Source organism: Thalassophryne amazonica, chromosome 4 (assembly GCF_902500255.1).
Source record: "Thalassophryne amazonica chromosome 4, fThaAma1.1, whole genome shotgun sequence".
NCBI lineage: Eukaryota > Metazoa > Chordata > Actinopteri > Batrachoidiformes > Batrachoididae > Thalassophryne > Thalassophryne amazonica.
Window position 1 is genome coordinate 38906061 of NC_047106.1, and position 15190 is coordinate 38921250.

General features: G+C 39.8%; 1 protein-coding gene across 6 annotated transcripts in view; it reads right to left on the reverse strand.

The window, feature by feature from the left end:
* gria4a (glutamate receptor, ionotropic, AMPA 4a) overlaps nt 1-15190 on the reverse strand; it is a 451011-nt gene that overhangs the window by 245558 nt on the left and 190263 nt on the right. For all 6 annotated transcript variants that reach the window (XM_034167735.1, XM_034167734.1, XM_034167737.1 and 3 more), the window contains exon 3: nt 5786-6025. In XM_034167735.1, the coding sequence (XP_034023626.1) occupies nt 5786-6025 (240 nt within the window). The remainder of the gene's footprint in view (nt 1-5785; nt 6026-15190) is intronic.

Consider the following 15190-nt stretch of genomic DNA (forward strand, 5'->3'; position numbering starts at 1 on the left):
TGAAGCCAAGAAAGGGTGACTATAAAGTGAGTTTTGGCAAAACAAGTATCATTGTTATGTTGAGGTGGCAGAGGGTTGTTGTCAGCAGCTGGTGAAAGTAACTAAAAAAGTATCTAGTAATCTAACTTAGTTACTTTTGCAATTGAGTAATCAGTAAAGTAACTAAGTTACTTTTTCAAGGAGTAATCAGTAATGAGTAATTGGATTACTTTTTCAAAGTAACTGTGGCAACACTGGTCACGATTGACATCTTTAAATGGCTTTGAGGGGAGTTAATGAAAAAATTGTAGACCTGCCGCTTCTGAAAAGCAGCGAGGTTTCTCTGCTTTGTTGCTTGAAGCTTTGCTGCTTTAAGCTTCAAGCAGCGAAGCAGCGCTGTGACCCGCTGCAGAATTAGCGGATCCGCAATCAACGCAGAGAAATGATCATTTTCCCGATACACACCCTCAAAAACAATAGCCGCTCTGGTGTAATGTGAACTGAAGAACTGATAAGGGAATCGTTAAGCAAAAAGGCTATTGATGTTGGTGGATCGAGTCATTTATTATTGATTCTTAACAGGAACTGGTTTTGGATACCCATCTCTAGGCCTGATATGTAAAACAACGCAAACATAGTGTGTGGAAATCTAGCATTAGACCTTGCACTGTAGGTTGATATAGGGCCCTTAGTGTCTGAGATGCTGGGCCCCCCTTGTGCTGCCAGAATAACTTCAATATGCCTTGGCACTGATTCTCCTAGTCTCTAGAATGGTACTAGATATATGCAAAGTGGTGTTCCAGTGTCATACACCTCATTTGGTGGTTGACACTGGAAATTTCTGTCTAATGCATTATTCTAAAATCTCTTACAAATGTTTAATTGAATTGGGATCTGGTGACTGTAAAGGGCACAACACAATTCACATCATTTCACAGTCATCAAACTATTCAATCAACCCTTGTGCTCTTTCAATGAGATTGTTGTCGTCCTGTTAATTCCCACTCATTTATCCGGGCTTTTCCTTTAACTTCTCATCTGTCTGTAGATAGATTTTGCATGCAGTGAGACTAACGCTGAGGAGTTATCACATTTATTCTTCATTTGCAGAGAAAGAACAGAATGTTTCCTGAGATTTCTCTTCTCTTCTTGGCTTTACTTCACAAGCGAAGATCTGTTCGGAGTGTTGTCCACATCTGGCACAGGCTCGTTGGTGGCTGACGAGGCCAATCCTTGACAGACAGACTTGACCATAGTGGCTGCAGGGGAATGTCAAAATCCGGGGTCAGTGCTGTGGCGTCACAGTTTTTCCTTCTGTTTTGCTTTTCCTCAAGGGTGGCTTTGCGATTTTTCTCGAAGAAAGACACTGACTGGTTGACTGTATTATGCCAAACATCTCGGTTGGCAGCAAGGGCTGACCACTGTTGGTGACTGATGTGGTATGCTGATGTTTGTGACAAAGTTGCTCCAGTGGATGTTTAGGATTGAGCGTAGACAGCGCTGATGGAAACGCTCAAGTATTTGTATGTGATGACGGTAAGTGACCCATGACTCTGAACCACACAGGAGTGTGGTGAGTACGATTGCACGATACACACTGATTTTTGCACCTTTCTTCAGATGTTTGTTTTTCCACACTTGCTTGTAGAGCCTGTGGAACACACTGTTTCCTTTTGCCAGCCTGTTTTCAACTTCTTTGTCAATCTTGGCATCTTAAGAGATGGTACACCCTAGATAGCTGAACTGGTGGACTGACTTCAGCTCTGACTGGCCGATGGTGATATGAGGATGCCAATACTCTTCCTGAGGTGCTGGCTGGTACAGGACTTCTGTCTTCTTCAGGCTGATTTCCAGGCCGAAGAGTCGTGCAGCGTCTGAGAAGCAGGAGGTAATGCGCTGCAGTGCAGCCTCTGTATGGGCATCATCTGCGAAAAGCAGCTCTTGGATCAGTTGCTCCAGTGTCTTGGTATGAGCCTGCAATCGCCTCAAACTGAACAAGCTGCCGTCAATGCGAAACCGGATGTAGACGCTGTCTTCGTTGTTGGTGTCATCTAGTGCTTGCTGAGGCATCATGCTGAAGAAGATAGAGAAAAGTGTTGGAGGCAGAATGCATCCTTGCTTTACCCTGTTGGAGATGGGGGACGCCTCTGAGAGGTCACTACTATGTCTAACTTGGACACGCTGATTCTCATGTAGCTGGATTACCATGTTGAGGAACTTCAGGGGCAGCCAAGTCGTTCGAAGATTTGCCAGAGACCCTTTCTGCTCACAGTGTCAAAAGCTTTTGCCAGGTCCACGGCCATTACGTAGAGGCCCTTGTTCTGGTGCATGGTGCATGGCCCCGAGATGCATGTCACTGCAGAGATAAGTGAATTTCTCAACAAGCTTGACTCTTCCACCATTTCGGCAAATCAAGGAAAGCCTGGATCTTAGTCTTGATCCAGGACAATTGCAAACCCGGACACTCTGATTCCTCACTCAGTTTCTCAAGTACTGTAAACACAGCATCCATTGCTCTTCCAAACATGGCAGCATACAGGTCAAAACAGCTCATGATGGGGAGCAACTGGAACAGAGATGGACAACAAGAACAAACACAGTGCAAGTTGTCCTTGAAAACAATTGCACCAGCAGGTGGTTTACTGATAAGATTCACCCCTCAATGCAAACATCTAAATCAGGGGTGGCCAAGTTCGGTCTTCGAGAGCCACATTCCTGACACTCTTAGTTGTCTCCGTGCTCCAACACACCTGAATCCAATGAAAGGCTCATTAAAAGTCTGCTGACGAGTCTTTCATTGGATTCAGGTATTTTGGAGCAGGGAGACAACTAAGAGTGTCAGGAATGTGGCTCTCGAGGACCGAACTTGGCCACCCCTGATCTAAATCAATGAAACCATCTGCTGATGTGATCAGTAACAAGGAAAACCTGCACTGTCTTCGCTCTGTATTGCAAAGTATTGTCCAACCCTGACCTAGAATATGATTCAGGTATGTTAGAAAAAATACTCTGAGCTGAACATATTTCTTCAGACATCAAGTACCACTAATGTGTCTATGAATAAAACACTAGGATGTTCACATTACTGCTCTTCCTACATTGATGCCACCTACCCAAGCAGACATACAGCACAAAACTTAAACTTTATGGTCCACAAATGAAGTCTCAAGATAGTAAATGTTTTTATAGGCTGTGGCTATTTTGTGTGTGTGTGTGTGTGTGTGTGTGTGTGTGTGTGTGTGTGTGTGTGTGTGTGTGTGTGTGTGTGTGTGTGTGTGTGTGTGTGTGTGTGTGTGTGTGTTTTCCATGCCAGTGCATGCACTAAGATAAATTTGAGGTGGTCAGAGGGGATGAGAATCAAAATGATAACAGTCTTACAGAATGTTTCAAAACCTTTGAGATACCTGCATTTGGGATTTTGTATCAAAATGAAGATTAGTCCATGGGCCAAGCAGGTTTTTGGTACCATTTAAGGTGACAAAACAACACTTAGAATCCAGCCTCAATGTACCATGGCCTACATAAAAATGTAGTAAAGCCATCCCAGAGTGGCAGCTGTAGCCAGGTAGGGGGTCAATGAAGAATTACACAGAGGTCAATATGTAAAAATGCACCAATCATGTTGAAAAATATACCACATTATTATCACTTTACCAGGGCGTTGCTGGGCCGCTTTCGTAGACTTACGTCAACGCTACCTGGCTATACCCTCCCGCTGTGCGTAAACAAATGACGTCATAGCGTGCGCAGCCCAAGAACTGTCCGCAGAGGGGGAAAAAAAACTGTCTGCAGAGGAAAAGATGAAAAGGCGAGAAGTGTATTTTGGTCCCAATATGGATATTCTGGATGATTTTCTCATGGATAGTACGACAGTGAACAGCAGTCGGGTCGCGTCAAGCAACCCAGTCCAGTCGAAGATTCAAGCTTCTCTATTATGGAAACCACCTGGACAACTGAGAGCCTACGCAGAAACACTGCCTCCCGGTAGGAGGGGTCTGGTTAGGTTTAAAATTCTAGCTTTTGTGGCTTCTGTTTATTCTTCTCTACAACAGTCAAGACAGAAGTCAGACTACCAGAGCAAGAATTTTAGCTGAGGAAGCTTCTGCGATTTGAAGTGAAACGTCCTCGCGTCAAGCAACCCAGTCCAGTCGAAGATTCAAGCTTCTCTACTATGAACAGCAGCTAAAGCAGCCAGCTTGATGACGCACTGCCGAATTTGGAGAGCAGCGCACGCGCCACCTGACAAAGGTTAAGTCAGCCAACTTTTTATGTATGCGTTACGTGTTGTGTATCTCTGTAAAAATTGATAATAATACAATAACATGCTGTTGTCGTGCGGTATGCATTTTCAGAGTCCCTCCGTTCACGGCCAGTCGCCCAAAATGAGAGATCTAACTCGGGCGAATATCTCTGGCCTCTGAAAATCCATACTGCCCTCCAAAAGCATGTTATTGTATTATTATCTGTCTGATCATAATGATTCCAAAACGTTTATAGTTATAGTTTGGACAGGGGTCAAAAGTTAAAGTTGCTCCAATTTCAGTAAAAATGATGCAAATTATTGTTTAGGGTTTTAAAAAGGAATAGTTTACACCATCTGTCATGCTTAGTTATCATGTTACAGGGTAAAATATGTCACAAGTCACAGAATCCAGTGGATGTGGACCTTGTTTGACCTTTACTTTATAGACCAAACATTCAACACAGTCAAAATTATTCCATTTATTAATTCTTTAATTTCAACCAAATTCTAAGTGCCGTTTCGTCGCCTTAAATGGTATCGATTAGGCCAAAATTGATGACTGGCTCATGGACTAGAATGTTCTGTGCAGTATACAAAGATGGACCAAACAACCTATTTGGTGCTTTTGACGCTGCCCACCATTTCCAAGGAGCTTTGTTACATCACCACCAATTAAGAAATATTCATAACAGTCAACAGATCCCAATAATGCACACATATGGCCATTTGATGTGAAGTCACAGTACTCTGATATATAGTATATGATGATGATGTTGGTGACCTTGCGGCTGCTCCCGTTTCATTCAGGGTCGCCACAGCAGATACAGCCAGATCTGCATTGGTATCTGATACAAGTTTTGTGCCGGATCCCCTTCCTGACTCACCTCCAGTTGTACCCGGAGAAACACACACAGCCGCTGGTGTTCCAAAGAGTTCTCCCATCCAAGTAATAACCAGGTCCTGCACTGCTTAGCATCTGAGATCTGACGGGATCAGACTTATACAGAGCAGACTGGCTGCATGTAGTACTATATGATGATAAACACTGAATATGTATATTTTGATTGTTTGACATATTTCTGTCATTTCCACAGATTAAAAACTGGCATGTGTGGAAGTGTAACATCAATGGTCAAAAAATTCTGATGTCTAGTCACAGGAGGTTTGTTGCTATTTTGAATGTGTGGGTTGTTAACACATAGGATGGATGAGAATCTCGTGGATGAACCTCCTTCACAAGCGTTTCAAAAATGGATTTCTGTTAAATAGAATACTCGTTGAATGTGAGCAGAGGTTGATTGCTAAAAAAAAAAAAAAAATGTGATTAGGGTTGTAATAAAAAAGCGAACTTATGCTTTAAGGTAGTTAATGTAGCTCTGAAAGCCTAAAATGGGTCCAGCCCAGTATTAATAAATATACCTAATGGCTAGTGAGTGGATGTGACCTGAACTGGACAGTCAAGTGTCAACATCCACAGAAACATCCATTTCATCAAACCTTATAACAATTTTAATGATATAATTAAAATGTGGTACTGCTAATTGCTTGTGAGAGTGCTTTTACCTCTGTCAGTGTCATAGAGGAAGACAAATCTGCTCCAGTCATAGTGGTCCAGCAGTGACAACAAAGCTCCTCTAATGGAAGGTCGGAGCTGCAGCGTGAACTGTCCCTCTCCTTCAGTGGGGAAGCTTGGCGTCACCAGACTGATGTGCAGGGCCCCACAGAAGGACGTCAGCGTGTTCACCGAGCGCTTATCGTAAAGGCCAAAGATGGCGAAGACCCCACGTGAATACTGAGAGCAGACTGATGTTGGGAGAATAAGAAAGGAAATGGAGAAATGCAATGATGGACAGAGAGGGATGCAGATGGAAAAAGAAACGAGGAGAGAAATCAGGGAAGAAAATAATGCAACAGTCAGTCATGTTGATTTTATAGTTTTGCACAGTGGTGGGCACACTTCTGATAATCTGATAACAGATAATTATCGAAGATAATGTTTTCATTATCGGATTATCTTTTTAGATAAATTTAAAAACCATCATCGGACTAATTATCTTCCGAAGAATTACTGTCCGATAACTTTTAGACCGATAACGTACTAAACTAAGCTGAACAGTGAAAAACATTTTTTTAAAACTGTTAAGACGTACCTGTTAAAAGTTTCCCAATAAGCATGTTGTTCTATTCTCTGCAATCAGAAACCACTCTGTCTGTAAGCAAAGGAGAACTGGTGACCCAAAAAAAAAAAAAAGTCACGTCCTTTAACACCATGCTATTATAATCGCAATGTCACCAAGTCATCCAGAGGCATACATGTTTAACTTATGGTTCAAATTTTAACCACTCATTTTAGACAAGTTATTTAAAATTATTGTCATGTCTGAAGTTTATAAAGTGAAAATATCAGATATATGTTTTCATTTTAAAGTAATGTGCTAATTTTTAAGGTTTTGTGAGCACATGCTGTGCCAGGCAGCAATGCATTATGGGTAGCATAAGGTAATCTCAGACGTTCACGACAGGACAAATGCATTTCAGACAGGTCCACAGATAACAGCATTAAACTCTAGTGCCTAAAACTCTCGTGAATATATTCTCTGGGTTTATAGACGTTAGTGTATTTGCGTTTGTTAAATTCCACGCATCTTAAATGTAGCAGACACGGATTATCTGGAATTTTGTTTGACATTTTTTCAAGGCCGCTACTGCCATCTACTGGCCAGGAGTGTTCATGGCAGTATTAAACGTCTGGGTACATGGCTGCTCTCAAAGTGTTGGTATTGTCCATTGTCCAGGAGCTTTTTGTGTGCATATATGTTAACTTTGTATTCTAAATCTATGGTTAGAAGTAATTCCGACTCCTTATCGGTCCACACGAACGAGGCTGGCGCCATGTTTTTAGTTTTTGTGGAAGTGACGACAAGAGAATAAGGCTCCTGATTGGATAGAATTTTATTCAGTACCGCCACCCAAAGGTTTGGCAGACTAATTACAACACATTTATACGGTTCGATGTGGATGGATTTTTTTTTTAAACGACGTAGTGTGGATGAAGTTTTTTCCCCAAACTGAAAGGGTAAGATATTCGGTTTTACAAATACCCGACAACGTGTGTACATGGCCTTATGTCTGTGAAAGGCACTATATAAATAAATTTACTTACTTACTTACTAATATTGAGTGCACATTTTACAACATCATAAAAGTTTTAAAACATGCAATTGCAATGACACTTCCAGGGCTTCGTAAAAATGCCTGTTTTTACAAATAAAAATGGAATATTTTACAAAAGCACATTTATCTTTAAACCAACACACGACACACGTCACATTAACATGTTGGTTTACATAATGGATTACTGAACCAATCACTGTTTAGCACTTTTACCCAGAATGCTTTGCGGTCTGTATTTGTTACAAAACCTCAGAATTAGTGCCTTATTCAACATTAAACAATATATGTTATATTTTAACTTTGTACAAATGACAGAATTGACATTAATGGAGTTATTCTATCAGTATTTTCAAAAAACCATAAGTTAGTATGACTTTATTTTCCAAGACCTCCGCCTGACTGGAGTGTTGAAATTGATAGGGAGCTGGCCTTATGGCTGCTCTTGATTTGTCTCTGTGGTGGGAGCGCTGTTGTAAACAAGAGCTTCCAGCAGGAGCAGAATGTTGAAAGAAAAATGATTATGATTAGTAAAGAGTTGATTTTGTGGGTGCTCTTAGGATTTGTCTGCACTGCTTCCTGCAGGAAGCAGCATGGTCAAACGTTCTTGCTTATTCTTTAAGTCTTTTACCGCTTTTGATGCTTTCAAAAGTGATCATGTTAAAAATCAATTTCAGCTCTTTAGTAACTGCAGATGTCCCATAGACAACACCGGAATTTGTTATCTGTAACTTCTGATACATTTTTGGGTGGTTCATCGGTTTATCTTTATCAAAGATAACTTTTCAGTTATCTTATTATCTGTTACTCAAGTTAATTTTTTCGTTATCTGTGCCCACCACTGGTTTTGCATTCATTTTGCAAACCAGCAGAGAATATAAAGAGGGAATAAGACAGAGTGTAAGAGCAAAACACACGGCCTGTAATCGTATTTACACAGTGGAATCTGTTAAAACATGTCAACCATATTAATAAGCAAAAGCTTCAGCTTGTGTGAGCTACACCGTCTCACTTCTAATTAGCCTCACAAACAGCACGCTTTGCATCGTATGTACATCTATCTCTGCGAGCATCTAAATACAAGCGTGACTGATTTGTCAACAGTGCCAATAACCCCCCCCCCCCCCCAAAAAAAAAACTCTCCTGTATGTCAACTCATTTTTTTCAGACTAGAGATGGAAGAAAATGGACTGTGTCCTGCACCTGCTGCTGGCATGTGGTGGACTCTGGGAGATTGGGACATACTGGACTTTATGAGTAATCGTTTGCTGAGCCGCGTCTTCTCTGTTTGCATGTTTGACAGTTCTTTGTTGTGCTTTGTTTTATTTGTTAAATTGTTATTGGTGGAATGGCAAGAGCAGATTTTCACCCCCCTTGAGTCCAGTCTACTGACGTTTCTTCTTGTAATCAACAATCACCAGTTGGGGTTTTGCCTTAGTGCTGTTGCCTACGTGCTTGCCCATGGGGTTGGTAAGGTTAGACCTGCCCTCTGTGAAGCATCTTGGGGTGACTGATGGGTGATTCTATGGCAACGGAATTACAACAACGGGAAAATCTGGCCATATTTTAGCTCCCCATAAAAAATGTGCTCAGATTGTAATTCCGTTGCCATAGAATCGCCCTGATGTTGTGATGTGGCACTATATAAATACATTTAATTGAATTGAACAAGGGTGCAAGACCTGGTTTCAAATCCTAGTCATGCTAACTGTCTAGTTTATTGTGCAAGATAGTTCACCTACATTGTCCCAGTACACCCAGCTATCATTGGGTGCCAGACTTAGCTAGAGAAACATCTCGCAGTAAACTGGCATCCTGTTCAGGGGTGTTTTACTCTTTCATTTGCTTTATGCTATGGACTCTGGGGATAAGAACGGGCATCAAGAGGTAGAGTAGGATATACAGAACTTGCTTCTTCTTCTATTAGTCAAGAGACTTTCAGGAACAGTCAAGTCAGCTCTGTGAGCATGTGCTGGTGTTGTGCTTTGCGGCATCCCTGACACCATGGAACTGCCTTGGTTCCTGGATGGCAACCACCCAGGCTGACAACCTGTCCATCACCACATCTCTAAAATAACTATCTATGTGCTGCAGCCAGGTAAACCGTGGGTGTCCTCTTGGTCTTCTCGAGCCAATGGGATCCTAAGTGCTAGACCATGTACAGAGAAATGCATTACATAGCCAAAATGTCGAAGCTGACATTCCCTCACAGTGCAAGTGATGCTCCTCACCTTAGTCTTTCTACATAACGGCTCGTTTCACAAAAAGTCATTCCAGCTGTACTCAAATATCCTCCAAAGAGACCTCAATTCAGTTGATTTCAATTTGTTAAGTTTATTTAGTGTACTTCTATGTTTTTTGTATTGTAAAAACTCAAAACATATAGAATACAGTTAAAAAAGGATAAGAAAGGATATTACATATGCCATTGTACTATTGCATTTCAAAAGACAGCATTTAATTTAGTAAAGAGTTAAATGTAAAGAATACATTTAACTCTTAAAAAAGCAAAATAAGATACAGGCCACATGGACATTAAATTGCAAAATTTATATTAACCTAAACGGGACACCAGAAGAGGCTAAAACCCTGTACATTAAAGATGAATATGATTTGAGCACGTTTAACTGAAGAAAGGTGTAAACAATGAAACAATATGGTGAAAATCACAATTAATCAATGGCTAACCTTATGAATGGCTTTTCATCATTTGATGATGGAACTCTTGTGCAGGAGTCTAGCTTAAAAGTTTTGATGATATTGAACATAGTTTTCATAATTTTGGAAATAATATTGACCCAGATTGTTTTTTTTTTTTGTTTTTTTTGTGAAAATATTACTCAAAATTGTAAATATTTCACTGAAGAGAAACTGAAGGATTATTCTTTAAATAAATAAATAAATAAAAAAAATCTAATTATAAGCTGCGTTTATAGAGCTCCAGGATCAGGTATCAATACTTTTGTGGATAGACTGACTGACATGTACAACACAATTAATAATAACAAGCTTTGTTTGTCTGTGGAGACTTTAATATTGATTTTTTAAACCCTTATGGTCAATTTCAAATAACTGAATTTATAAACTCTATGTTTTGTATGGGTCTATATCCTGTGATCACACATCCAACCAGGATAACTAGGAACACATCAACACTCATTGACAACATATTAACAAATGCCATTGTAGGGAATATAACAGGTGGAATACTTATTTCCGATGTCAGTGGTCACTTGCCAGTTTTTGTAGCTTTTCAATCATCAGTGGACAACATGCACCAAACAGAAACTGTACATTTTATTAGGAAAATAACCAATGTTAATATTGAGAATGTCAGATGGATTTATTGCACCAGAATTGGTGTGAAATTTATTGTGATGATGTTGATGAATCATATGAATCATTTATTTCTATTATATCAAATCTGTATGATAAACATTGTCTGTGGGTGCCAAAAACAGATACACAAAGGACCGATGAACCCTGGGTAACAAAAGGACTTGTGAATGCATGTAAAAAGAAAAATTTATTGTATAAGCAGTTTTTAAAATTTAGAACTAATGAAGCGATAGAAAATATAAGACATATAAAATAAATTAACAAACATTATGTGATTGTGTAAGAAGACGTATTACTGCGATTTGTTGGAGAAAAATAAAACTAACATTAGGGGAACCTGGAAGCTCTTGGGCGAAATCATTAAAAAGATAAAAGTTGTTAAAGATTATCCATCTTACTTTTATACAGACTCTGATAAAATTATAAAAGGAAATAAAATTATTGCTGATTATTTTAATGATTATTTTGTTAATGTTGGTAAAAATTGATCAAACTCAATTGTAACTACGACAAAGTGTTCTATGGAAAACTAAATTCATAAAATTCAGGATTCAATGTTTATTAGAGAAATGGATGAAAAAGAAATTTTTAATATAGTTCACAAAATTAAGGGAAAAATCCTCTGATAGTGATAGCTTTGATATGGTTTTGATTAAGAACATTATTGACTGTATCATCAAACCTTTAACATATATTTGTAATCTGTCACTCATGACTTGGGAAATTTCCCTCCGGAATGAAAACTGCTAAGGTGATACCATTGTTTAAATCTGGTGATAAACATGTTTTCTTTTTTTTTCAAATTATAGGCCAATCTCTTTGCTACCACAGTTTTCTAAAATTCTGGAAAAAATATTTGAAAAGAGGTTGAATGATTTTATAGAAAAACATCATATACGTAACGAACAGCAGTATGGTTTCAGAAAAAAAATCGAACAACTTCTTTAGCTTTAATACTTTAATAGTTTGTGGAACAAGTTACAAATGCAATAGAGAAGAAGCAATACACTGTTGGGGTTTTTTATTTACAGAAAGCATTTGATACTATTGATCATACCATATTAGTGGAAAAATTACAGATGTATGGTATTAGAGGACTGGCCTTTAACTGGATAGCTAGCTATTTACGTAATAGATATCAGTGTGTTCATCTCGGTGGGATAAAATCTGAATTTTTGAGGATTACGTGTGGAGTGCCCCAGGGGTCAGTCCTCAGGCCATCATTGTTTTTGTTGTATACTAATGATATAGGTTTGGTTTGAGTTGTCTTTGAGTTGTATTTTGTTTGCTGATGAAACAACTGTGATTGGTAGCGGGGATAATTTGAGAAAGCTCTTGGACTTGGTGGAGAGGGAACTGCAAAAATTTAAATATTGGTTTGACTCTAATAAATTATCACTTCATTCAGTAGAGGCTTGCCTCTACTGGTGGTTGGCTCTCACTGCGGTATTGTATCACTTCCTGTTCCGGAGCACAGCGGTGTTTTGCTGTATCTGTTAGCTGTTTAATCTGCGCAGTTAGATTGATCTAGATAACGATTTGTTTCACAGTGTAATCTTCACGTGCCTTAACTAAAGCACTCCCTCTTCTGAATCACCTCTAAATTATTTACACATTATTCACTTTGTGTGTTTTTAGGAAACAGCGCAGCTACTAGCTCTTAGCCGATTTAGCATGGCGGCTTCTCCTGTCTCTCCTGCACTTTTCTGCTCTGGGTGTGAAATGTTTAGTTATTCCTCGGCCTCCTTTAGCAGTAATGGTACTTATAATAAGTGTAGCTTATTCGTAGCTTTGGAGGCCAGGCTGGGCGAATTGGAGACTCGGCTCCGCACCCTGGAAAATTCTACAGCTAGCCAGGCCCCTGTAGTCGGTGCGGACCAAGGTAGCTTAGCCGCCGTTAGTTCCCTTCCAGCAGATCCCGAGCAGCCGGGAAAGCAGGCCGACTGGGTGACTGTGAGGAGGAAGCGTAGCCCTAAACAGAAGCCCCGTGTACGCCGCCAACCCGTTCACATTTCTAACCGTTTTTCCCCACTCTGCGACACACCCACCGAGGATCAAACTCTGGTTATTGGCGACTTTGTTTTGAGAAATGTGAAGTTAGCGACACCAGCAACTATAGTCAATTGTGTTCCGGGGGCCAGAGCAGGCGACATTGAAGGAAATTTGAAACTGCTGGCTAAGGCTAAGCGTAAATTTGGTAAGATTGTAATTCACGTCGGCAGTAATGACACCCGGTTACGCCAATCGGAGGTCACTAAAATTAACATTGAATTGGTGTGTAACTTTGCAAAAACAACGTCAGACTCTGTAGTTTTCTCTGGGCCCCTCCCCAATCGGACCGGGAGTGACATGTTTAGCCGCATGTTCTCCCTGAATTGCTGGCTGTCTGAGTGGTGTCCAAAAAATGAGGTGGGCTTCATAGATAATTGGCAAAGCTTGTGGGGAAAACCTGGTCTTGTTAGGAGAGACGGCATCCATCCCACTTTGGATGGAGCAGCTCTCATTTCTAGAAATCTGGCCAATTTTCTTAAATCCTACAAACCGTGACTATCCAGGGTTGGGACCAGGAAGCAGAGTTGTAGTCTTACACACCTCTCTGCAGCTTCTCTCCCCTGCCATCCCCTCATTACCCCATCCCCGTAGAGACGGTGCCTGCTCCCAGACCACCAATAACCAGCAAAAATCTATTTAAGCATAAAAATTCAAAAAGAAAAATAATATAGCACCTTCAACTGCACCACAGACTAAAACTTTTAAATGTGGTCTATTAAACATTACGTCTCTCTCTTCTAAGTCCCTGTTAGTAAATGATATAATAATTGATCAACATATTGATTTATTCTGCCTTACAGAAACCTGGTTACAGCAGGATGAATATGTTAGTTTAAATGAGTCAACACCCCCGAGTCACACTAACTGCCAGAATGCTCATAGCACGGGCCGAGGCGGAGGATTAGCAGCAATCTTCCATTCCAGCTTATTAATTAATCAAAAACCCAGACAGAGCTTTAATTCATTTGAAAGCTTGACTCTTAGTCTTGTCCATCCAAATTGGAAGTCCCAAAAACCAGTTTTATTTGTTATTATCTATCGTCCACCTGGTCAGATACTGTGAGTTTCTCTGTGAATTTTCAGACCTTTTGTCTGACTTAGTGCTTAGCTCAGATAAGATAATTATAGTGGGCGATTTTAACATCCACACAGATGCTGAGAATGACAGCCTCAACACTGCATTTAATCTATTATTAGACTCAATTGCCTTTGCTCAAAATGTAAATGAGTCCACCCACCACTATAATCATATCTTAGATCTTGTTCTGACTTATGGTATGGAAATTGAAGACTTAACAGTATTCCCTGAAAACTCCCTTCTGTCTGATCATTTCTTAATAACATTTACATTTACTCTGATGGACTACCCAGCAGTGGGGAATAAGTTTCATTACACTAGAAGTCTTTCAGAAAGCGCTGTAACTAGGTTTAAGGATATGATTCCTTCTTTATGTTCTCTAATGCCATATACCAACACAGTGCAGAGTAGCTACCTAAACTCTGTAAGTGAGATAGAGTATCTTGTCAATAGTTTTACATCCTCATTGAAGACAACTTTGGATGCTGTAGCTCCTCTGAAAAAGAGAGCTTTAAATCAGAAGTGCCTGACTCCATGGTATAACTCACAAACTCGCAGCTTAAAGCAGATAACCCATAAGTTGGAGAGGAAATGGCAACTCACTAATTTAGAAGATCTTCACTTAGCCTGGAAAAAGAGTCTGTTGCTCTATAAAAAAAAAAGCCCTCCGTAAAGCTAGGACATCTTACTACTCATCAATAATTGAAGAAAATAAGAACAACCCCAGGTTTCTTTTCAGCACTGTAGCCAGGCTGACAAAGAGTCAGAGCTCTATTGAGCCGAGTATTCCTTTAACTTTAACTAGTAATGACTTCATGACTTTCTTTGCTAATAAAATTTTAACTATTAGAGAAAAAATTACTCATAACCATCCCAAAGACGCATCGTTATCTTTGGCTGCTTTCAGTGATGCCGGTATTTGGTTAGACTCTTTCTCTCCGATTGTTCTGTCAGTTATTTTCATTAGTTACTTCCTCCAAACCATCAACATGTCTATTAGACCCCATTCCTACCAGGTTGCTCAAAGAAGCCCTACCATTAATTAATGCTTCGATCTTAAATATGATCAATCTATCTTTATTAGTTGGCTATGTACCACAGGCTTTTAAGGTGGCAGTAATTAAACATTACTTAAAAAGCCATCACTTGACCCAGCTATCTTAGCTAATTATAGGCCAATCTCCAACCTTCCTTTTCTCTCAAAAATTCTTGAAAGGGTAGTTGTAAAACAGCTAACTGATCATCTGAAGACGAATGGTCTATTTGAAGAGTTTCAGTCAGGTTTTAGAATTCATCATAGTACAGAAACAGCATTAGTGAAGGTTACA